Consider the following 26974-nt stretch of genomic DNA (forward strand, 5'->3'; position numbering starts at 1 on the left):
CAGTACCTGTGTGGATCTTTGACACTCAGCCTTACTCTGATCATTGCATCACCTAATGGCCAACAGTTCCAGAGGGGCCCATTCTAAAGATCTAGAGAAAATGGAAGTCTACTTATCTGACTTTAAATCCCCATTCTTTCCGTTAGGGTCTCCCAACATATTGGGCCAATGTCTTAGGGTTACAGAGAGAAGGCTGAGGTGGAAGCAGGGGTGGTTTTCTGACATCTGTGGCCAACTGTCCCTTCAGCTCATTTCTCTCAGATCTGGGACCCATGCTAATATCACCTGCTGTCCTGAAGGCTTAACGGAGGAGATATACAGCTAGTCATGTCTTCTTGGTGTTGGTTTTTTTGGAAAGACATGACTAGTAGCTTCAGGTTCACAGTGTAGAGTCTCTTTGCTGGCCATCAGAAAGATTTGGCTCCCAAAGTCTAAGGCATATTTAAAAATGTCTTTCCTCTCATTTTACCCTTATAGTATCCTTTCAGCAACTTTGAACTTGCCATGCAAAAGGTGAAAGCTGAAGAATCAAAATCCATAGAAATCAAGCAAGTATTTAGAGCTGCTGACTCTGACAACACAATGATGGTGGATTATAATGCATTCAGGTAAGCCATATCTGCTAGCCATAATCTGCTTTCCTCTAAAGAATGTCCAAAGAACAGAAAAGACAGAAAGAACAATTTCTTTTCTAGTGCTTCCTAATTAGTTGCCTATATTTTTTTATTAGGAATTGTCATTTCTTTGCACTTATATTAACTTTGTGGTCAAGCTTTGGCCGTTAATATAATAGCAAATTGTGTGCATTTGCATATAAAAGAAATTTATAGGTGGGAATGGAGACACAAAAGCATAAAAAGTCAGTTGGTCACATTGTCTTGTGAATCATGGTGTTGAAGGATCAGGGGAATGCCAGGAATGGTACATCTGAGTGAGAAAGGCAGAAAAAAAAATGCAGCTTAGAGCACCCCTCCAAAATCTGGGAGACAAAAGAAGGACATCTCCCTGGGAATGTGATGAAGTTGGAAAAGATGGTGAAAACTTTACTGCTGATCACAGCAAAGGCGATATGCATACATCTGTGTATATGCATACTCACACACATATGTGTATTCTGAAAGACATAAAAATACAGGACTCAAGGGAAAAATTTATGACAGTAGTTAGAAATCTTAAATCATGAACAATAAAGATTTTTCTCTAAGGTAAGGCTGAATTCTGGGACTATCCATTGGCTGACCTAGGCAAATTTCCAAACAGTGGAAACACAGGGAAATTCAAATTCAGCGTCTAGTACAATTGTAAGACTTCTTAGCCTGAAAACAAAGTGAATGGAGTGTTCAGGAGAATGTCAATTAAATCATGGATGGAGGACAAAGGGGACTTTCTCTTTAGGCTGAGAATTCTGGCTCCTGAAAACAATAGTGGCTGAAAGCTATATAGTAAACTTGGCTGATGCAGACAAGATGTGGGCTCAGAAATGAGGAAGTGAGCCCAGGAGAGGGTAGCAGAGAGGTCTTTCCAACTTAGTATCTGCAGTCGCCTGCTGCATCACTACCTGGTAGTCTGGAGCCCACCATTAGGCCCATAGTGTCCCAAGAGCTCATTTGTTATTTTAACAAAGCTCTTTTGTGTCTCCCAAATGTTCTTTTGAGAGAAGCAGTCAGAGGACATATTTTTATTGTTTAGAATTCCCAACCTTCTGAGATCAATAAGAATTTATAGTTCTTTGTTATTGTTCAGAGTCACATACACATGTTCATGGTATTTTGGAAAATAAATGGAGACAGAGTAAAGAGCGAAGACAATTACTCAGGCTGCAGACTAATGGAAAGCAGTGGAGGAGAAAACAAGAAATTTCCATCAGAAGTGAGAGAGTGGTTTTGTTTTATTATTTTGTGTCCTTTTACAAAAGCATCCATTCTCCCAACACTCTCACAAAGTCTACTGGAAACATTTTAGTGAGTTTATGGGGCTTTTTGGGAAGCACTTAGACCAGGCAGTGGATCCAAAGAGGAAAAGTTGTTCTGCAGATGGAGGCCTGACCCTGATGGTGGGTGGGATAAAAGACCGCCACACTGTGTGATTGGAGGGGTGGCCTCAAGGCGCTGCCTGCTCAGAAGGAAAGAGCTCCCCATCCCAGAAATTCCTTAAGATGAAAATCAGATCAGGTTACACCAGGCCTGAAAAATCCTTCGGTGGCTCGCTATTGTCTTCACAATAAGATCCAAACATTTGACTGCAGCCAGCAGGGCCTTGAGTGATGTGACTCTGTTTGTATTTCCAATGTCATCACTTCTTTGTCTCCAGCCCTGTTTTTTGGCCTCGATGACTGTCTTTTGGTTTCTCAAACACATCAAGCTCTTTCCTGCCTGCCTCCAAGCCTATGCACACACAGTTCCCTCTGCCTGGAATGCCCTCAGCACCATCCTTCTCATGGGAAACTCTCAGACTCATTTCCAATGTCAGCTCCCCAGAGGAGCTTTCTTTCTCTGATTATCCTGTCTAAAAGTAGATTACCCACTGTTACTCTTAGCCCCTTGTTTATATTTTTCACAGCATTTAGCACAACTTGCAGTTTTATTTAGAGATTTGTTTACTTGGGGGCAGGGGATGTGTGCATGTATGTGTGCTTGTGTGTCTTCTCCTGTAAGAATGTGAGCTTTCTGAGGGCAGGGACCTTGATGGTCCCGTTCACTGCAGTATCCCTGACACCTAGTTTTGGGCTCAATACATATACATGGTCACTGAATGAAATCGTGAACCACTAGAGTTATTCTTGGGCATTCTGGTCTGGAGGTGGTGGCGTGGCCTCCAAATGAGAGTGTAGACCAGTAGCCCCAATGTCCTGGCCCCTATGATGTGCTCTGTGTTGGGTACTGAGCCGTCTGTGCTTCGCCCCCAAGTGTAGGTACTCACACCTTGTCTTCAGCCTTCTCTTTTGTGTCTCACGCTCTTTCCTGCGCAAAGACAAAGGAACTATGTCACTATCACATCACACCCTAATTTAATTCTTTGCTCATTGCTTTCACTAGCTGGTATTTTTCTTTTATTTATGTGTGAATGTGTGCATGTGTATTCTGGTTTCCCTTACCAGAATATAACTTCTTTGAGTGCAGAAACCTTCTCTTTCTTGTTTTCTGCTTTAGCCTTATCACTTATCACAGTGTCTGGCAAATAGTAGGGTGTTAATAAGTACTAGTTGAGTGGATACATTTTATTCAGCCCTCACTGCTTTGACTCTGACCTGTAGGTTGATGTCTCCATATTAGTTCTCAAGCTCAGACCTTTCTCCTGAACTACAGACCAGGAAATCCAAATACCTCCGGGACATGTCCCCCTTAGGATGTCCCTTAGGCATCTCAAAATAAATTTCCCTAAATTGATCTCATTTTCATTTTTCATAAAGTTGCAGCTGGGGACTATATCCTGGTAAAGGCCACCATATGCCCAGGCCAGGGGTCTGCCTTGTCTTTTTTCTCTCCCCTGTCGTGATCTCTCCCACTCACCCTTTGGAATTTTTGGGGGGGCAGAGGAGCAGAGTCTTGCTCTGTTGCCTGGGCTAGAGTGCCGTGGCATCAGCCTAGCTCACAGCAACCTCAAACTCCTGGGCTCAAGCTATCCTCCTGCCTCAGCCTCCAGAGTAGTTGGGACTACAGGCATGTACCACCATGCCTGGCTAAATCTTCTATTTTTAGTAGAGATGGGGCCTTGCTCTTGCCCAGGCTGGTCTCAAACTCCTGACCTCAAGCGGTCCTCCCACCTCAGCCTCCCAGAGTGCTAGGATTACAGGCGTGAGCCACCGTGCACAGCTGGAATGATACTTCTTAAACTGCCTCTGGAAACTTCCCCTTCTCTCCATCCCCAATTCACTGTTGTAGCTCTGCTTTTCATCACTGTTCACTTGGACCCTCTGGAGAGCTGTGTAACTGATCTCCTTTTCTTAACTCTCATCCTCCCAAGTTTTGTAAGAGTGACCTTCCTAAAATCTTATTGGATCATTCCTCTGCTCTAAATCCTGCATCAGTGTATCGTGTGAATTTGCCTACCTCTCTCCCCTTATTTCCATCTCACTAGAATACTTTTGTAGAAGCCACCATTTATTGAGCACTTACTATCGGCCAAGCACTGTGCTGAATGCTTTACATCTACTGGTAGCTTCCTGTTGAATTGTTACTTGTTTACTTCCCTGCCTCCACATCAGCTCCTGCCAAGTACAATAGATGTTTGTTGAATAATTTAATGAACGGTCCTATTTCTTAAGGAACATTCCGTCTAAAGCTTGCAGCAAACAAATAAATAATTGATTACCTTGCACCAGGGAAGGGCCATCTGGTTCTGACTTAGGGAAGTCAGAGAAAGCTAGGCCTGACTTGCACTAGCCAAGTGACTTGGACAACTCACTTCACCTCTCTGCATCTCCCTCTTTTGCCCATAAGTTGGTCTCTGAGGTCCTTTCCAGGCTCTGACAATCTGAAACTCTTAAAACGTAGGTTTATAATTCACTTGTAAAATGTTCCCTTTTTAAATTTGTGCATCGAAATGGTAGAGAAGAGTAGAGGCAGGCAGAGGCAGGATTGCAGCATAGGCCTGTGGGCTTGCTTCACTTTTGTGGCCCTGATACTCTCTCCTGCTTAGAGACCTCGCACTCTCGGTAACACTTGGGCCTCAGAGCCCAGACCTGCTGCTCTGAGCAGTGGTCCAAACCCCCGGCATTGCCTTTCTTCCTCTCAGAGATTTTCACCTCCTCTCATGAAGGCTAGTATTTCATGCAGGTTGGGAACAGGGACAGGGTGGGGCTTCCTGGTGTGGGCCCTGGATTCTGAACCACAGGCAGCCACAGCAGCAGCAGTCAGGGCCCAATGCTGGGGAAGACATGGTCAGTTCCTCCATCTGGCTACTTCCTTGAGCCTTGATCTACCCATCAGAGATGGCACCTGACCCCATGTATCCTGTGTGTATTTTGGTTATCTGTGTGGTCATCTCTTCTCCCCACCTGGAGGAAGCTCTCAGAGGGCAGAGTCCATGACTGGTTCACCCTTGTGTCTTTCCCATATATTGCCAGAACACAGTGTATCAGGCCTCAGTGAACATAGTGAATTGTATTACACACTTCTTTTCAGACTCCTGTTATCGACTGCAGGGTCAGTAGTTCTCCTGTGAATATCCATGTAGTAAATCCCCTCTAAGATTTAGAGCCTGGAGAAAATTTTCTCTCTTGTAAAACTAAAATTTTTCCTGAGGGAGGTAGTATAATTTAAATAGCTCACATCACTGGTTTTGGACTTGGAAAACTCAAATCCAACTCTCATCTCTCTCATTTCTCAGCTTGGTGGCCTTGGGGAAGGTGCTGAACAAATTTTTCATCTGTAAAATAAGGATAATAATACCTACTACATAAAGCTGTTGTGATAATTAAATTTGATACTGTATGTAAAGTTCTCATTGTAACATACTGACTAGTGCATGGTGACTACTCAGAAAATGAAAACCCTTTATCCCAATGGTTTTAAGCTGGTGTCACTGACAATAGTAATGGAAGTCTACATCCTATTTTTGGTATTTCAATAAGCTACACATTTACCCATGGTGGGCACATACAAAACATTCTTTAATAAATGAGGCTGGAAGAGAAACTCTTTAAAAACTTGGAGGCCATGAAGATGGAAAATAAACATTGTTGATGGACCAAGGTTGGGAAACATTAATATAATCCACCCTCTTACTGTCCTTTCCTTCAAGGAAGCAGATTGTAAATTTAGTGCTTAGAACACAGTGATGATCTCATCCTGATTTATCTAGGACAATTATCTCTCCCTTTATATGGTTTTGCTCTATCTTTATTTGGATTACTCTGTGTATATTGTTATGGGGGGTTTTATTTTAAGCTGTCTAACATCTTTTAAGGAAGCCACTAGTTCTATGAATCTATATGAACAAAAGCAAAACCAAATACAAACAAATTCCCAAAGCACTCAAATATAGGCTCTTATCATGAACCAAATAGATACTTTGACAGTCTTCATAGTCCATCTTCAAGGTTTGAGCCTCAGTATATATTTTTGAAAACAGCATTTGAACCTTCCCAAAAGCACTAGATATAAAGTGATGTCATAGAAAGAATGCTGGCCTGCAAATCATAAAGATGGAGATCTTTGATTTGATTCTGTCACTGCCTGGTGGTGTTGTTTGTATTGGTGAGGGCTTAGTTTTAAAAAGCAAAATCCTCTCTGGCTAGTTAAGCAGAAAAGGAATTTTTTAAAAGGGTCCTGGGTGGTTCATAGTGTCTTTGGAAGGGCTGGAGAAATAAGCTTGAGGCTGCACTGTAGGAACAGTGCCCAGAACTGGGCTGTAGAACTTGTCTGATGAGAAAATGACCTCTGTTACCACCGCCACCACTAACAACTTGTTGCTACACTTGCATTGCTGCCTAGAAAAATTTACTGCAGCCATCACGACCACCACTTTTTGGCAACCTTGTGTCCATTGCCAGCTCTGAAAGCTGAACCCCTCTGACACCAAATGTGGCCCACACTGAGTTGGTCTTCTCCTGCCCCCTTCTGAGGCAAAGTCTTATTTAAGTTTCCCTAATTGGTAGAGCCTAGGTCACCTACATGTTTCTGGTTGCAAGGAAGGCTGGGAAATTGAGCTCTGACTTCCATGTTGGGGTGGCAGAGAACAAAATGTGGGAATTTCCCCAAATATAGAAAGGCCATTTAAAAGGTACCCTTTGTACAAAGTTTCAGTTAGGATGAATAAGTTCTGGAGATCTATTGTACATCATGGTAACTATAGTCAAGAATAATGTATTATATACTTGAAAACTGCTAAGAGAGTAGATCTTGAATATTCTCACCACAAAAAAATGATAATTATGTGAGATGATGGATTTGTTAATTAACTGGATTTAATCATTTCACAACATATACATATATCAAAACGTGTGTCATAAACATGAAATTTGTGTTTGCCAATTATACTTTAATAAAGCTAGGGAAAAATAACATAAATGAAAGATAACCTTTTCATTTGCTATGACTATAAGTCATGTAGGGATAGCAAATCCAAACCAACATGAGCCAAACAGGGAACACAAATGTATGTTGACATCAGGGACTAAACTCCTTGTTTGTAACCAAACCAAGCGAAACACCTGCCTAGTTTTAGTACTTTGAAAATACTGTTTTGATCCACCAAAAAGCTAAAGAATATACAAAGCCCTCCCCTACACCTGGCTACTTTTGCAGTCTCAGACAAACCTTTCGAGTTTAAATTGCCTTAAATGAAGGCATTGGATTAAACACAGGTTCGTGGATTGAAAGCTGGCAATTATATTTTGTTTGGCTTTTGTTTAATGTTTTTAAATTTAGGAGTTTCAACATAAACATCTATATATCTGATGCCCCTTGGAAGATAGAAACTGGGCCTACATTTCCCCGTGGCAGCAATCAGTTGGGAGTGAGTGGTACTTGCCCTGCCTAGATAGAGCCTGTTCTCTGCATTTCTTCCCAGTCTCTATGATTCCTTACTGTCTTACACCAGGGCACCTTCTCCCATTTATCTTACCTACCTACCCCAGTAGGTACTTGACTAGGTAACTCTTGGATTAGATTATTATAAGGTATCTTCCAATCATAAAATTCCATTATTTTGTTACCCTAGGTATTGTTGAAATGGGCATTTAGGAATCACTGTATAAATAGCCCAAAATAGAACTGAGGACTGATTTTTAAATTAGAGCCCAAATATGATTATATGCCTAGAAAATCTAAAAGAATCAATTTTAAAATGGTTAGAACTATTAAGAGTATTCAGGAAAGTAGCTAAATGTGAGAAAACTATATATAAAATAGTAGCTTTAGTTTATGTTAGCCATAACCAGTTAGGGAATGTTCTGCAAAGCGGGATATTATTTGCTATAGCAACAAAAATTATGAAATACCTGGGAATAAATTGACAAGAAATGTGTAAAACTAAAGCAAATACAATTTTAAAACTTTATGATACTTCTAAATGGGAAGGCAATCTTCTAAAAATTCTAATCAGTCCAAATTAATCTGTAGATTTGAAGCAATTCCAATCAGAATTACAAAGAAGTAGGTTTTTGGTGTCGTTAGATTTGGTTTTGATTTATAGGGTTAGGGAGGAGAAATTGACTCATTTGTAATAAAGTTTCAACAAGAAGAATAAGGGATTGAGAATAGCCAAGAAAATGTTGAAAAGAAGAATATTAAAGTATAGATACTAGAAATATATGTAATTTACAGACATTTGTATACCTCACAATTTTCTAACAGAGGAATAAGCCAAAATATCAGTGAAAGAGTGTAGAGTCCATAAAATACCCATTTTTATGGACTTTAATATAGGGTATGGAGAACATTTCAAATCAGTGGAGAAAGAATGGATTATTAATAAAGATTTTGGTGACAATTGATTAGAAAACATTTTTTATACATTTTTATTTTGTGGTGGGGCACACTTGCTAAAAACCATAAAGAAAAGTTTGGTTTGACTACAGGAAAATTTTATATTTCTCTATAGCAAAAGATATCACAAAGAAACTTAAAAGACAAGGAATAGACTGAGGGAAAAATATTTACAACCAGAATAAGAACCAGGGGTTAACATTAAGGACTTACGAAGAATGCCTATAAAATCAGACAAAAATGGGTCAAAGACAGGAATGGACAATTCACAGAAGAAGTACAAATAGTCCTTAAACCTATGAAAAGATGCTCAATAATGATATAAGCTGAAACAACAATTAAATGTTATTTCCACCTATTATATTGGCCATATTTTAAAGAATAATGTGATTGACTCTAGGTGAGCATGTGGGGTAACAGGTACTCTCATTTTCCATTGATAGGAGTTTAAATTGGTTTAGCATTTTGGAGGGCAATTGGTAGTATCTGTCTAATATTTAGATCTTTTTACCTACTAATTGCACTTTTAGAAATTTTTTATTCAGAAAAATTTTGACAAGTGGATTGATTGATACAGATATATGTGCGTGTGTGTATGCACGCATGCATGCACAATATTTATTGCTGCAAACTTTGTAATAGCAAACATTTGGAAAACTCAAAAATATCCAACAATAGGGGAATAGTTGGATAATTCTATTGCATTAGTTTAAGACAGTACTCTTTAGCCATCACAAAGAATGAAGTAGACCAAATATACATAACCCAAAGAATGATTCAATGTGTCAGTCGGGATTGGCTAAGTAATGCTACAGTAACTAGCAATCCCCAAATCTCAGGGAAATAAATCAAAGGTTTTTATTTTGCTCACTCTATGTATCCATTGTGGTTGTCAGGAGAATTTTGTTCATAGTAGCTACTCAGAGACCAAAGCTGGCAGAATAGCCATTACCCTGAATGCTGTCAGTCACTTTACCAGAAAAAGAAGAGAACTTTGGAGGGCCAAGCACAACCACTTCTTACCTGGGCAGAAATATATATCATTTACACTCTCAATTCATTGGCTAGCACTAGTAACAGGGCCCCACTCCTGTGCTCAGAAGAAAGAGGAAAACCAGATGTGAACAGCACTGATGGCTACCATGTATATGTTGTACTGTTTTGTAGATAAAGCAAAATCCAGAAGTATGTATAATATGATCCTATTTATGCCAAAAATTTAAAGGTTGTATGTGCCTGTATATTTATATAAATATTTCAAGGAATGTATATCCTTTGAAGAAATTCTAGCAGGCTACACACCAAGCTGTTATTAATACAGTGTGCCTCATTCCTTGATTTTTTTTTTTTTACAATGAGCAGTAGTAAAAAAAAAAAAATAAAAAGTTAAAATAAAATAAAACCCAAACAAAGCCAAAAAGCCTGGGCAAAGAGCTTTTTGAACATTTTTTGAAAGAGAACATTTTTTATTTCTTGCTTCAGTTTCCAGAAAGAGCTAATGGCAGATGCTGGCAGAATGTTTTGAGCAAAGGTTCTGACCAATTATTTATATATATACATATATATGTGTGCATATATATACATATATATGTGTGCATATATATGTGTGTATATATATAATGCTCTATTTTAATAAAAAATGAAAGAACGTTTTTTATTTCTTGCTTCAGTTTCCAGGAGAATTAATGGTAGATGCTGGCAGAATGTTCTGAGCAAAAGTCAAGAAGCTCAGAATCATAGAGCAGGGTACAAGTTGTTGCAGTGAACACTCTACTCTGATTATTGATTAGAGTCAAATAATTTTAATGTGCTTACTTAAAATTCTTATATTTTAAGAGTTTTATATCGATATTTTAATTAATTAAATATTAATATTTAAAATATATTAATAGTTTATAATATTTATAAAACAATTTATAAAATTATATATACATATATTTTAATATTAAATTAAATATATATAATATATTTTATATATTTTATATTTTATAAACATATTTTATATTTTTAATATATATATTCTAAAATATTTTCCAGAATATTTTATATTGATGCAATATATTCCAGAATATTTTATATTAATGTAATTATAAAATTCCAGAACTTTAAAGTTAAATTTTGAGATGGAATAGTTTTTATAATTTTTAAATTCTTATCGAATTAGCAATAGTCGTACCCATTTATTTTATCCAACATTTTATGAAAATTTTTAAAAGCCCAGAAAATTTGAAAGGATTGAACAGTGAACACCCATATATCCACTGTTGTACCATTAACCTCTTACTTTATTTGCTTTATCACACATCTCTCTGTTTATGCATCTCTCTAACCATCCATTAATCCATCTTAATTTTGGTGCATTTCAAAGAAAATCACAGACACCAGTTACTTCCCTCTAAATATTTCAGCATGCTTACCACTTATTTATAGTTTTTTTATTTGCATGTAAAATTTATGTTCAAAAAATGCACAAACCTTAAGTGTACCTTTGCTGAGTTTTAACAAATTCATACACCTGTGCAACCCAAATCCCTTTTAAGACATAGAATATTACCATCACCCCAGAAAGTTCCCTCATGCTCCATCCCAGTCAATTCTTGCTCACATCCCCCATTGAAGAGGCAGCCACTATTCTGATTTTTTTTTTCACTGTAGTTGTTTTTTTCCTGTTCTAGAATTTCATTTAACTGGGACTATATAGTATGTGCTCTTTTGTGGCTTCTTTCATTCAGTATGATTTAGACAGTCATTCATATTATAGAATGTATCAGTAATTCATTCCTTTATATTACTGAAAAGCATTGTATTGTATGAATATACCACCATTTGTTTATTCATTCTTCTGCTGATGGATATCTGGGTTGTTTTCAATTTTTGGCTAATAGGAATAAGCCCACTCTGATCATTCTTATACAAATCTTTTTGTGAACATATATTTTTATTTCTCGTTTACATACCTAGGAATGGAATTGCTAGAGTAGGTGTATGTTTAGTTTAAGAAACTGCTAGACCTTTTACCAAAGTGGTTGTATCAGTTTACATTCCAAGTCCAAATTTTCAATTTTTTCTTTTATGGTTTTTGCTTTCTGTGACATGTTTAAGATGCCTTTGGCTACCTCAAAGTCACCAAGATATTCTCTTTTGTTTCCCTTTGATAGCTTTCACTTGGTCTATGATTCATCTCAAATTAAATGTTGTGTATGGTATGAGGTAGGGATTGAGGTTCATTTTACTAAAATTATTAAAATGCTTATTTGAAATTCTTATTAAAGGCCAGAAAATTTTATATTAAAGTGAAGAAAAAATAATTCTACAGCTATAAAATACAATTTTGAAATGGAAGAGCTTTTATAATTTTCAAATTCTTATTCAGTTAGTGACAATGTTTTACCCATTCTTTTTTTTTTTCTTATTCTGTGATACAGTTTTGACTATTAAAATTGCAAGTTCTCATTTGCAAAGGAAGCTGAAATGTTGGTCTTTTATATTTTACGTATTTTATAGTTTTTAGCAATTTTCTTTTGTGACACATTTCCATTTCTTGAGAATTGAAGTATTCTCATTAAATTAATATCTCAGTTAACTGAGGAATGCTAGATACCAATGATCTTGTTAACCAAAGGAAACTATATACTATATGCATATGGTGGATTATATTTTCCCTAATGATTAATCATGTGAAATGTATTTTCCTGACCTTATCTGCCATCAGTATTCTTCTTTGGTGAACTGCCTGTTCAAGTATTGTGTCCATTTTTAAGTTTTTTTTCTTATTTCTGAATTTTAAGAGTTTTTTATTGTATATTCTGGATACATGTCCTTTATCAGATATATGATTTTAAACTTCCATGTGGCAAAAAACACCATATTGGCACTTTTAGCCAGTGTCATAAAACAAGAAAAATAAATTTTAAAAAATCCAGATTGGAAATAAAGAAGTAAAACTAGTAAAACTAATAATATTTTTTATCAGTGGCTTATAATTTTATTCCCTTAAAAGTGTCTTTTGAAGAGCAAAGATTTTAAATTTTGATTAAGTCCAATTTATTGGTTTTTGCTTTTATAGATCATGCATTTGGTAGTATATCTAAGAAGCCTTTGCCTGATTCAAGGTCACAAAGGTTTTCTATGATATTTTCCTCTAGAAGCTTTATAGTTTTATGTTTAACATTTAGGCCTGTGATCTACTTTGAGTTAATTTTTGTATGTGGTGTGAGGTATGTATTAAAGTTTCGTTGTTTTGCATGTGCATATGCAATTTTTTTCAGCCACATTTGTTGAAAAGACTATCCTTTTTCCACTGAATTGCCTTGTTGAAAACCAGCTGTTCATATATGAATGGCCTATTTCTAGACTCTATTCTGTTCTATTGATCTATTTGTCCATCTTGACATCAATACCACACTTTCTTGATTACTATAGCTTTATGATAAGTCTTATAATCAGGTAGTTTTAGTCCTCCAATGTTGTTCTTTTTTAAAAAAGTTGGGCCGGGCGCGGTGGCTCACGCCTGTAATCCTAGCACTCTGGGAGGCCGAGGTGGGCGGATCGTTTGAGCTCAGGAGTTCGAGACCAGCCTGAGCAAGAGCGAGACCCCATCTCTACTAAAAATAGAAAGAAATTATATGGACAGCTAAAAAATATATATAGAAAAAATTAGCCGGGCATGGTGGTGCATGCCTGTAGTCCCAGCTACTCGGGAGGCTGAGACAGGAGGATCGCTTGAGCTCAGGAGTTTGAGGTTGCTGTGAGCTAGGCTGACGCCACGGCACTCTAGCCTGGGCAACAGAGTGAGACTCTGTCTCAAAAAAAAAAAAAAAAAGTTACCTTGTCTCTACAAGGTCTTTGTATTTCCTTATGAACTTTAGAATCAGCTTGTCAGTTTCTACAGCAAACCCTGTTGGGATTTTAATTGAGATTGCATTGAATCTGTAGATAAATTTGAGGATGATACTGAGTCTTCTGACTCATGAACATGGTATGTCTCTCCACTTATTTGGGATTTAACTTATCTCAGAAATGCTTTATAGTTTTCAGGGTATAGGTCTTGCCTATCTCTTGTCATATTTATCACTGAATATTTCATATTTTTTATGTTCTCACAAATCATGTTTTAAATTTTAATTCCTGATTGTATATTGCTAGTATATAGAAATAAGACTGATATTTGTATATTGATCTTATATCCTGTAACATTGCTAAACTCATTTATTAGTTATAGTAGCTTTCTTTCTTATTCTATCAGTTTTTCTACATTGATGGTCATGTCATCTGTCAATAAAGGCAGTTTTACTTCTTTATTTCCAATTTGGATTCCTTTTATTTCTTTTTATTGGTTTATTTTACTGTCTAGAGGTGCCAGTATCCTATCTTTGGTCACATAGAAGTTTACATTTTTAATTGTAATTGAATTTATCTATCTTTTCCTTTATGGCTTGTGAATTTTGCATTCTGTTTAAGAAATTATGTCTTATCCACCTATATGAAGATAGTCTTCTCTGTTTTATTCTAGAAGTTACAATATTTTGTTTTCACATTTAGGTCTTAAATTAATCTAGAATTTATTTTTGTGTATAGGTTGTGATACACACAAACACACACATAGGGATTGCCAATTGTCTCAGCACCATGTATTAAGTCTATCCTTTTCCCAATGGTTTGTATTTTCACATCTGATATATGTCATCATCCCATATCCATATGAATATCTGCTTGTCTATTCTTAAGCCAGTGCTACCTATTTTAATTTGTTATACCATCATAATATGTCATAATGATATATAAGCAGGATAAATTCTAATTTTTCTTCTTCAAACTGGTCCTAATTATTCCTAGGCATTAATTTTCCATATCAATTTTATGACCACTTTTCCTAGCTCTTATAAAAAGGCTGATTCTGTTTTGATTAGAATTGTGTTGAATTTATAGATTAATTTGGGGACAGAATTTCTGTCACTATGAAATATACATACTTCTCATCCATAAATATAGTATATCATGTTTTATAATACCTTATAGTTTTGTTGCTATTGTAAATAGTATCTTTATTTTAAAATTATATTTTGTGGTTGGTTGTTGGTGGCATGTATGAATACTATTGGTTTTCTTATATTATTTTTTGTATATTGATCTCATTTTGTTTTTTGAGTTCTCAGAGTCTGTAGATTCTCTTGGATTTCATTTTGGACCGTATCGTATAAACTATAAATAATGACAGATTTGCTTCTTCCTTCTTATGATGTTTTTTTCTATTTTTCTTATTGTATTGGCTAGAGCCTGCAGTACAACGTGTAAGATAAGTAATAATAGCAGGTATCCTTATCTTTTTTTTTTTTTACTTCAAAAGGGATATTTCTGATGTTTACGTATTTTGCTTGTCATACGTTTTTGGTAAATACAGATATTTTATTTGGGATTCTCACATCTTTGTTCATAAAGCAGATAGGTCTATACTTTTTCTGTCTCCTACTGTCTTTGTCCATTTCAGATATTAATGTTTTATAATAGCTTCATAAAATGAATTTCAGAACATTCACTCTGTTTCTTATAGCAGTTTATAAAAGGTAGGTATTATCAGGGTTTTGAAGGTTTTGTATTAAGTTGTCGGTAAAACCATATGGCTGCTGCCACTTATTAGCTTATATACCTTCCCCTCTGGCTGTCAGCTACTTCTTTGCCTCGGTACCTGGGGACATTTCTCTGCTTTTTTGCAAGCTCAGCCAGGAGTCTGAGTTTTAATTGCTGCCTAGTCTACCATTTTGCCACACACAATCTCTCTACCACACCATAAGGCTGTCTAAAATTACATTGAGGTAAATACTGACTAGACATATTATTATCAGGGAATGTCACATTATTATTAATACCTATGCTGAAGTGGATTTGGCTGTGATCATATAGGCCTACTTAAAATCAGCTGCACTATTTAAAAATTTTAATCACTCTTAGGCTTTTCTCTTTCTATTTTTGAAGCATATCCATTCTTATAACCTTGAATTTTATGGGATGCTAGAAAATTTCTTGGCATTTTAGAATAAATAAACCATATAATGTTGTGCCAAAGCAGATAGAGTATTTCTTATGCTTCTAAAGAGTGGAAAAAGGACCAACTCCTTTTCTGAAGTTTTATATATACATATATATTTATATTGTGTTTATTTTATTTCTTTTTCCATGATTATATTCTTGTGGGAGTGGGTAAATCATTAACAGTGAAACTACTGTTTCATCCAAAATACCATTTCCTAACGGTCTGTTTCCTAAATGAAGTTTCTATGAATAAAAAGCAAGGCAGCTAGGTAGTCATTTGGTTGCTAACAAATGACCCAGTTAGTGCCACCCATGCTTTCTTCTTTAATTAGATACCAAATTTTGTTTTTAAAAATGGGTACAATAAGTAAATGCTAATTTGTTGTTCCTCAGAAGGAGAATTATGATGTAAAAATTAGGATATAAAACGAGAAGAGACTGCAGGGCAGGAAGGTAATGACACTTGGACCACCATAGGGCAGGCCCTGCCTGGCTGCTTTTCATTCAAGTAAATTTTGTGACTCAAAGGGAAGGTCTGGATATAGAAGGTGTGATACATAGTGTAGGGTTTAACCATGTAAGTTTATTATTCATTCATTCATTTGTTCAATAAACATCTATTGGGCATTTACTCTGTGCCAGGGCCCATAATGGGTAATAGAGGTTCAGAGATGAATATGCTGACGTTGGGGAGCTCCAGCCTCATCTGTGGCCTTTCACTGCTGGTTCTGGGCTGCCCAATCTGGGCCACTCTTTTCCCACACCATTTTGGAGAGGGTCTCTCCTTTGCTGTCCAGTTTTCCGCTGCCCACCCCTGAAGACATGGTGCAGATTACATTTATTCTCTTAAGATGTTCCTGACCACCACAGGTCACAGTAATCCCTGCCTCTTTGAACTCATTGCAGTTAGAGCTGGTGCCACCAGCATATCTTTTTGTTAATTTTCCCACTATGCAATGCAGCATATCTTTTTATTCCCACATGCACGTTAGTTGAAGAATAGATGAGTGAATGAACAAAGGTGGTACCCTTTGACTAGATTCAATTTTCACTCACTTGATAGTTAGGATCCTATTGACAGGGTGTTCCTACATTTATTTTGGCCTTTCTTGAAGGACAATTCATTCTACCACTTACTAATAATTATAATAATAGCTAATACTTATATGCTGCTTACCATGTGATAAATGCTGCACTAAATGCTTTCTATATATTAACTCATTTACTCCTCACAGCAATCTTGCAAAGTGGGCACCATTATTATTCCAATTTTGAAGGTGAGGAAACTGAGGAACAGAGAGGTTAAGGAACCTACCCAGGATCACATATTAAGTTGCAGAGCTGGGATTTGCGTTAGGCAGTCTAGCAATTTCATCATGAGTTAAGATTGAGAATCAAACTAGCTTAGGTTGACAATTCATTTCAGTGTCTCCAATGCCTCGGGTTCTTCATCTGTGAAATAAGAATAATTCAAGAGCTTGAGGGGGGACATTAAATGAATTAACATATGCTAAACAGTAAGCCAGCAAATACCCACGACATTAGTTCCATCCACTTCCCCTCATCACTGGCCAAATGGAACTTATATTCTGGGTCTAGAAAGCATGTGTGTGCCTTTGGATAGCCCAGCAGCTGTCTCTGCTAACCTTGAAATCTTTGCTGTGATTGAAATCTTCTTCTTTGACTCTCCTTTTTCTGGAAGGCTGTCTTCTGGAATGGGAGCAGTTGGATAGGATTAAAAAAACTTTCTGGGTATATACCCCTGCAGTTTTTCTTCTCACTATTGCATGTATTTTTATTTCTATTTTGCCTTGTTTTAGAAAAAGATTTAAGGTGAGTTACAAAGATGTAGACAATTCTATAATATAAAATGGATATGCAAATAATAAAAGCAAAAGAAAAAATAAAAATTAGAAAGAATGGTGGATCCACAAGTGGGGCTGACGCACAGAGTACATTAACAGACTCTAAAGTCAGGGGCATTTACTAACAGTCAGCTACAGGCCTGGCTCTGAGAATCCTAGAGGTCAGTGCAAAATAGGAGACCATGATCAGTTATAGGATTTATGGTGCTCATAAAGCAACAATAAGCCAGTTGCTTAGGAGAAGGAATCCTACTGAAGAGCCCAAGGAAAGACATTTCCCCTGGTCGCTCACAGAGAGGACTCTCTGGTGGGTGGATGGTGGTCTCAGTAGCATGCTCCTGGGATACCCAGGGATTAGGTCCAAATGGCTGTTTCTGACAGTATTCCTTAGAAGAAAATGATAGCATCCCACCAGAATATTGGTCAGTCAAAGCAATTTTGCTAGGGGCATCATTTTCCATAGCTCAGGTGCCCAACTTCCTGAGTTCCAGCTTAACCTGGGGCATGGAGGTGCTTCTTGCTGACCTCTAGATGAAAGAGAGTAGAGTACAGGAAGGTAGGACTTGGGAGAGTGGATCAATCATCGATTCCCACAATTTTAATATGTAATAAATGACCTCAAATTCTCTGTCATAAAAAAAGCATTTATTTAGCTTACAGGTTCATGGGTTGGCTAGGGTCCATTGATCTGAGCTGGCTCTCTTCCACGTCTGTCATTCTCCTCCAGGAGCAGTGGGCTAACCTGGACGTGTCATTCTCATGGTGATGGCAGAAGTGCAGTGAGGGAATGAGAAACACAGAAGACCTTTTTAGGCCTAGGCTCAGAACTGACACACCATTCTATGGGCCAAAACCAGTTCTGTGGCTAACCCATTGTCAAGGAGCAGGAAAGAAATTGTGTCCCTTTAGAGGGTGGAACAGCAGAGTCACATGGGAACAGGTGTGGATACAGGAAGAAAAGTATTGAGGACAATGATGCAGTATGTCACAGAGGGGATGGAAACAAATGTGGGAGAAGTTCACTGCCCCCTTAGGCATGGAACGCCCGCCCCCCCCCCCACTCACACACATAACATACACACTTCGGTTGTACCTATTGCCACTAGGCAGGTTCAGTTCATCCCTGCAAGAGGCTTGGGCATAAAGTGGCTCTGGCTATGGCTAGTTACCACTGCAGTAAATCAGCTCTGAGCAAATTGAACCCTGTGAGTGACCATTCTGTGGCCTGGGAGGGACTTTGCACCAGCACCTGCCATAGCTGCACACTCCCTCTATGAGCAGGAATATGACTGGGCCCCTAACATGGCCAGGAATTTAGGCTTGTGACTCACAACCAGCTTCCCCATTTTGTTTGATCTTAATTGATTCGTGTTCATTTTTCCTTTATTTCTTAAGTAGAAATGTGAAATACTTACTAGGTGAGCAAATTTATTTTTTGATTTAGAGCCACTTAAGCTTTACAGATGAAGCTATCAGCATATGGATTTCTTCTATTACTTTTAAAACTGCTATATTTAGAGTTGACGTTCTGTGGTTACATGCTAGGATTCATTACATAGAATTTAAGCACAGAGTGTTTAAAGCAAGGAGCCAGAAACAAGTTCTCATTATATTATCTGGACTGAAAATGATTTCTTACTGACATTACAAAGTTTCAGAGTTCCAGCCACTGTCAAAATGTAGTCGGGTAGTTTGCCTGGGTCGTGTGTGTGACTTCTGATTCAGATGAGTGATTTCATCCTCAGCCAGTGCTGCCCTCTCCCAAGCTCTGAATTCTTCATAGAAGACCCAAAACAAATCCAAAAATAGGCCACAATGATAAAATGTAAGAAATTTTCCTACTTCATATTCTGGTAGGGAAGTAAATCATTTTTTTCATTGATCGACTTGTATTTTCTGCCTTTTCTGATTTGTTTCCTGGCATAGGAGACCTAGTTGCCTTAATGACAATTTGTCAATTGAGTACAAACCCAGGAGTCTACCCTGGGGCTTCTATGTGGGTAAGTAGTCCCAGGGAAGGGCCACTGCTAAGGGTTGTGCTGATTGTGTACTGCACAACTCTGGGGATACTGTGCACAGAGATCCTCTTTCGGAATTCCTCCGGCAGTGGTCGGAGTATTGGGACAAGGCTCCCAGCTTTTACTCTGCCACTCATCCTCTCCTTTCCCTACCAAACACCCACACCAAGCCCAAATTTGGCTTGGTCTCCAAATCAAAAGGTTGTCTTTCTCCTTCCTTCCTTCCCTAAATAAATGTGTCCTCTTTTCATAGTGACTTGGCACATTTGTTTAGGATGATACAACTGGATCCCTCCTTTCCTTAACAACTCCCCCCATACACACATGTGTGCGTGTGCACATACACACACTCCCCATCTGTGACAGAGCCTGTGGAATTTATGAACCACAGCCACACACCAACGCCCAGACTGCTCTGGAGGCCTCTTTATAAATTCACATGAACAGAGAAAAACCAAACTGTGCAGTACAGGAGAATGCATACAGATTCTGAAAGTGATTTATTTTATGAAAAATTTGTTCTTGTTTGTTTATTCTTAGAAACTAGTTATGTTATGATCACAATAAGATGTAGCATAGTCTCAGCAATAGCAGGCCATTTTGAGAAGCAAACAGACCAAAATAGCAAAAGGTTTGTATTAAAACCTACAAAATACAGATTTTCTGGTACTAATAGAAGGCCAGACACTGCAAAAAACTTGATAATAAACCAGAGAACTATCTTTAGAAACACCTGAAAACAGAGCAAAATTAGAAAAGGATTGAAACAATGAGAAAGAGGAGAGCAGAAATAGAGGTAGAGAGAGAACTGAACAAATGGAGCTAAAGTGATAACCAAAGATCATTTAAAAAAAAATCTTTTCTAAGCTAAAAAAAAAGTATTTGGAAATTGAAAGAATTCACTCTGATCCATGCAAAATATGTGAAAAGAGATCACTAAATATACCTTGGTAAAAATGTTAAAGGTCATATAAGAGAAAAGACTCTTAAAAGCATCAAAGCAAACTTACACAAAACAAAGCTTAAAAAATACCACCACCAGCAGCAGAGCCAACGACCTAAAAACCGGTAAGATATGGCCTCAGGCAATGCAAAGAGGTGGTGGCTTAAATCTTCAGTGCTTTGAGGATAAACAAATTGGAGACAAGTTGCTTTTTATACAGGGGACAATAGAAATGTTTTTAAATTTTTAAGAAAACCAAAAATATAGTTTCTTTAGTAAATCGCTCAAAGTAATACATTGATAAATTAATCCAGAACATGAAGAAAAAAAGCAAAATTAAGAACTCAAAAGGGGCATCTTATCTTTAAAAATTGGAGCAGCATTGAACATTAAAACAGGTTTTATACACACACATATGTTTACACATGTGAATTCAAAGCTAAAACATTATTTCAAAGATGTGAATGATATCATTAGAAAAATTAAAAAGGCAGATGACATGGTTTATACCGTAGATAAAATAACCAAAACTCAGAGAGTAGAGAGACCAAGAGCTAAATCCCTCATATTTTATCTGAGAGCAAAAGCATATTTCATCCTTATCTTTAATAATTAGGCAAATATAGGTTTAAAATATTTTAGGGCAATTTCAAGTTAATCAAGAATAGAATTCCAAATAGAATTGCAGAATATAAGTACAGTAAATGCTCACATAACGACGTTGATAGGTTCTTGGAAACTGCGACTTTAAGCAAAACGACCTAACGAAACCAATTTTCCCATAAGCTAATTGAGATAAACAAGAGTTAAGCTCCTACTCCATATTTCTGGTCACAGAAACATCACCAAACTTCTAAACAAAGACACCAAACACTTCTAATTTCAAACATTGAAATAAATGTGAGCTCTGGATACATTTAAGATGAATAAAGCAAGTAAGTAAGATTGTTATCTACCCAATTTTTGGTGAATCAGATTGATGGTGGTCATGGTGGTGGGTTAAATTAAGGAATAAGTGTTTGCAAAGTGAACATTATAAGGAGCACCTCCTCCCCCCATGCAGTTCAAAAACAATGACGAATAGGACGGGCTCACTGAGCGCTTTTGTACAACGTTATTTATTGTTGTGCATCTGTGTGATTATCATAGACTATGTGAATTTTTATTTGACAATCATTTGTATTCATTCCTTCATTCATTGTCCAACCCACTTATTCCAGTTCAGGATTGTGGGTGGCTGGAGCCCCTGCAGCTCGTGGTACCAGGCTGGATCCCACCCTGGCCAGGATGCTATCGCATCGCAGAGCATACTCACACCCACACTCACTCACAGTGGGACCATGTAGACATGCCAGTTCACCTAATGTAGACAGCTTTGGAACAGGGGAGGAAACAGGAGTACCTGGAGAAAACCCACGCAGACCTGGACGTATCGTGCAGACTCCACACAGACAATGGCCCCACTGGGAATCCATTTTTTTTTTCTCATCAATGTTATAAGAAAACAATGTTAAACAAAACACATTATTCAAGGACCTGTTGCATAGTCTTTATTGTAAAAAAACAAGTAGCAATATAAGGTAGCAGCAATAATACATGAAAAACTGAAAACACAAAACAAGATGACAGGAGGGAAAAATAGTCTTAGGAGAAGTCTTGACCATAAATGTAAATTCCCTGATTGCCCCTGGAACCATTAGGACACATTCCATCTGTTCCGGGTTGGTATATGATCACCCCTCTTACCTTCTCATTTAATTCCTTCAGCTCCCATTTGCTGTGTTATCTGGCATCCCTCTTGGGGATTTATTAGTATATTTGTCTTGAGACCTCTTCTCCTGCCCTTCCCCTTTAGTTATCCAGGAACCCCAGGGACAGTTACTTTGTGCAGGGAGTGTCAGACCACTGCCAGTCACCACTGCTGTGGCTTCTTGCTGCCACAAGGCTGCTGTTGGGACAGATTCTGCCAGGATGATGGACACCACTGGTCTGACTTTGCTGGACAGAAGGTCAAGGGCTGGATTTTGCTGTTGTTTTAACTCCGGAGAGACGTGAACATTCTTTGTGCTGAAAGAAAAGGACCATAGGGACCAAGAAATCGAAGGCACAGATGACAGGCTAGACAATTGATGGATCAATGAGTAGCTGAGGATGAAGAAACAGTTAAGGATGAAGTCAAGGCCTAGTTATGCCTTTTCCCATTCTCTACAATGGATATTTCAAACTTTCTCACTCTTAAGCTCCTAACATCACCATTTTCCTCCCATTCATTGCAGAAAATCTCATCTCCATGCTAACAGAGAATATAGAGATCCTGAGATATGAACGTCCCCCATGCTCCTACATTCACAGCTTTGGACTCATTTTTCATCTCAATAGAAAAGGTATCCCTCCTGTCCAAAGCTAGCTTCCATGATGGCCCTGTCTTAGTTAAGTGAAAAAAACAGACTAGAGAATATATTCACAACTATTAAAGAAAAGACAAATACCCATGCATACAAAATATACTGCAGAGAAGTGTAGGATGTTTACTTGGTTACATTTGGGTGGCAGGGGTTTGTATAGTTTTTCTTTTTCTTTTTTTCTTGCTTTTATATATCAATCCAAATTCTCTGTAATTGGAAATGTATTACCTTTATAATGGAGTAAAGCCCATACATTTTATATTTTAAAGTACGTGCTCAAAAAGAATTAAGAATCTGATTATATTATTGATAATTATTTGATATGAGTAAGTCTTGAATTACTAAGTTGATTATAAGCACCCAGAAGGCACAGACCTTGTCTTGTATTCAGCCCCGTTATGTGATCAGTAAGTCTCTCTGGGTTTATATGGGGTCACCCTCCATGTAAGGCCCCCTGATTGTCACAGAGCTCAGCATGGTCTTGTAGGCCTCTAAAACATCTGGCAACCAAGTAAGAAACAGTTAAAAACAAAAACCAAACAACTGGGGTTTGCTTGGAGACAAATGATCCCCGAATACAAGGTGAGTGTTAATGAAGAAGCAGTGGTAGAAAATGAAGAACTTTACTTGTAAATGAAATGAATATTCACCTCTTTCTGCCCACCTTGCAAGTTAAGCACCATCATCCAGACTTCCATTTGCTGTTACCAAAATATGTTGATACCGTTTAAAAACCAAAAAATCCCCTCTGTTGCTTTAGCTCATTTAAATGCATATTGTACCAAATCGTAGGAGAATTCTAGATGAACATTTTAAAGGATTTATAAAATTATACCTCTATGAAAAATAGGCTGTTAATAATGTACAGCAGTTGCTTTGAACTGCATGAGAATATCTCATTTTGTTTGGCTACACTTAAATAGGCCCAAAGTTTGAGTGCACCAAGAAATACTGAATTTCAAACTAAATAAATTAAAATTACCATGTACATTCCACTACATGTCAAAACAGGAAAAGCCATAGTATTTGATGTGAAATAAAGATTAGAGCAGTAATAAAGAGAAAACAAGAAGCTGCCTATATTTATTTGGAATAAGAAAACAGGGTCAATGATTTTCAATGCACATGTACTTCTCTTTGAGAAAATATATCAAAAAATCAATTTACAAAGCAGATGAATTTGGCAGTAATTATTTATGCTGTCAAAAAATCTTTAGTTTCAAAAGGATTTATTTCAGGGTTCAGTGTGCTTGTTAGTCATTAGGAGCTTGACAGAAATTAGAGGAATTTAAAGCTAAGATGTTAAATGCCATTGCCAATTAAAAATGACCAAAATGAAGATAGTGTATCTTTATATGTAATAGAGAGTGAAAGAAGACATCTAACTTGATTTCTAAAAATTAAGTATTTGTGGAGTTTTTCAGATCTATCCATTGTATAAAAGAAGGCACACCTGGAGCTTATTTCTTTACCACTTTAGGCTTACTCTTGAATATGACCATTTAAAACAAGCATATCATTTTCCTTTTACATCCTGCAGATAAATTCTAAGATTTCGGAGTCATTAAAAACATTTCACATTTCTCCAAGATAAACTTACTTAAGAGAAGCAACTCTTTCGGTTTAATACAACTTGAAATTATCCCCACTGTGAGATGATGAGAGTAATAAAAATTGCTATTGTTTATTGACTGTTCATAGTTCCAGGCACTATGCTAAATGCTTTTCATACCTTGCAAACTTAATCTTCATTTTTCATTTATTCAGCAAACTATTTATTATAGAGGGCTTACTATGTGCCAGGGGCTATTTAAGGTGCTTAAGGTTCAGTAGTGAACAAAATAGACAAATAACTCCTACCCTCTGTGGATCTTACATTCCAGGGGGGTGGGGTGGGGGATATTATGTACCAAGTTAGAGTATGATGAATGGTACTAAGAAATCAGGGAAGTGGGGTTAGGGAATGCCAGAGTTGTAGAGGGAGGGGTCACACTTTTAAGGGAAGGCCTCATGGAGAAGCTGACCTCCAAGTGGGTGAGAAGATGCCCTACAGGAGGTGAAGGACCAAACTACATGACTGTCTTTTGGAAGAACATTCCAGGTAGAGGGAATAGCAAGTGCAAAGGCCCTGAACTTAGAACGTGCCTGGCTTGTTTGAGGAAAAGCAAGGAGTGCAGAAAGGATGGTGCAGAGGGAAAGATGAGGAGGGTTGTAGAGGATGTCAGGCCTTGTAGGCCATCGTGAGGCTTTTGGGCTCTACTTTGAGAGAGATGGCAAGTCCTCAGAGGGTTTTGAACAGGCGAATGAATGATCTGACTTATGTTTTAACAGCATCATCCTGGCTCCTGTGGCAAAATAAAATTCTGTGACGCAAGTGGTCTTGTCCAATTTCACATATAAGGAACTCAGAGGAGTTGAGTAATTTACCAGAGTTCCCATTTACTAGCGAATTAGTGGGACTAGGATTTTAATCCAAGTTGGTGTAATTCAAAAGCTCACACTTTTCCCACTAAACCACACTGCCTCCCAACTGAAAATAGATTTGTGACCTCAGCTGGAGTAGATGAGTTTCTTAAAGCTTGCGGTGACTGCTTTTTCTCTCTGTTCTCTGGAATTCCTTGGCCTCTCTGGTCAGGCCACCATGTTGCACAACTCCAGAGGAAACTGCTTATACCATAAGCCTATAAATGCACTCTGTGGAGATGGACAGTGCAAAGCCAAAGTGGCCATTGATAATGGCCTTGTTCCCAAGTATAGCTGAAGAGCTTTGTGCATGGCTTTGAACTCCAATTAGGTCTGTACCAAAATCTGTTTGATCAAATGTTTGTATTTACACCACTTTAATGTATCTTTCCGTTTCTCTTTTCTTTGACACGTATTCTACCAGCTATCTCTACCACCCTCTGCTGTCTGGCAATGCACTAGTCCAACAGTATAATGTGCTGGAATGGAAGTGACAATATGGCAAGGGTTTCTGCTCTGTGTGGGCAGCTTAGGACCACAACTGTGAGAGAAAGCCTGGGGGAGTGTAGGATGTAAACAGGTATATACAGCTTCTGATTAGAGGAAGCAAAACACATTTTATTTGATGAATATCAAATTGAAGGAAATGAGAAAGGGTGCTACCTAATTGTCATCAAAACTGCTGCTTGGTTTAATTTAGCCTCAGCCAGATTTTCTTGTATGCCTTAGGGCCTAAGGCTTAGGCTCTTGAGCCCTTGTTTATGCCGAAACTAATTTTTTTAGTTTGTTTGAAAGATATCGCTTAGACTTTAGCGATTCAATATGTAAGGAAATGCCCTGAGATTCAGAGCTTTAAAAGGAAGTTTTGATTCACCATTACTTGACTGTGTGACTTTAATGGAATTATGTCTTGTAAAGCTGTTTAGCATTTCATGTTCCAGAATTCTGCATAGAATTCTCAATACCCTAGAGCAGCTTGGCATTTTATTTTTTTGAGTCTTATGACTTTAGTTACAAAAACCAAGAGAAAATCATGGCAGCATCCCTTATAAGATTAACTAAATAATACTGTGATATTACAGTATTATACTGTATAAAATGTTAGTGCCAGGAATGTAGTGCAATGTTGTGGAAAGGCACAGGTAACTTGCCATTTGAGTCTTTAAGATTAGTAATAGTAATCACAGAACATAAAAGCAGTATAATTACAGCTGCTCTTTAAAATACATTTTTATTCCCGTTAAATAATTGGGCAAGAAGTACCGAGATCAGATTTTGGTATCAGATCTTATTTCAAATTCACTCTGAAGTTTTAGGGGAGGGAGGGCTGTGCTCGGTGGAAGCTGGACTTTTGTTTTTGTGGCTGCTGCTAAGCACAAATGGAGTGTGCGAAAAATAGTTTGGCAAGTCCTCACAATAGGTTAAACACAGAATTACCATGTGACCTGGGGATTCCACTCCTGGGTCTATATACTCCAAAGAATTAAAAACAGGTGTTTGAACAAAAGTTTGTACCCATGTGTTCGTAGCAGCACTACTCACAATAGCCATAAGGCGGAACAACCCAAATTTCTATGGCTGTGTGAATGGATAAGCAAAGTGTGGTATATTCGTACAATAGACTGTTATTCAGTCATGAAAAGGAAGGAACTGATACATGCTACAACATGGTCAAACCTTGAAAACGTGCTAAGTGAGAGAAGCCAGTTGCAAAAGACCACATATTATATGATTCCATTTATGTAAGATAGCCAGAATCTGGCAATCTGTAGAGATAGCAGATTAGTGGTTGCCAGGTAGGGAGGAGGGCTGGGGTGAGAGA

The 26974-nt window shown here is 37.6% G+C and overlaps 1 protein-coding gene across 1 annotated transcript in view; it reads left to right on the top strand.

The window, feature by feature from the left end:
• EFHC2 (EF-hand domain containing 2) overlaps positions 1 to 26974 on the top strand; it is a 128680-nt gene that overhangs the window by 73302 nt on the left and 28404 nt on the right. The window contains exon 11 of the mRNA XM_069464294.1: positions 478 to 608. Coding sequence (XP_069320395.1) covers positions 478 to 608 — 131 coding nt within the window. The remainder of the gene's footprint in view (positions 1 to 477; positions 609 to 26974) is intronic.

The sequence above is a fragment of the Eulemur rufifrons genome, chromosome 30, assembly GCF_041146395.1.
Source record: "Eulemur rufifrons isolate Redbay chromosome 30, OSU_ERuf_1, whole genome shotgun sequence".
Lineage (NCBI taxonomy): Eukaryota > Metazoa > Chordata > Mammalia > Primates > Lemuridae > Eulemur > Eulemur rufifrons.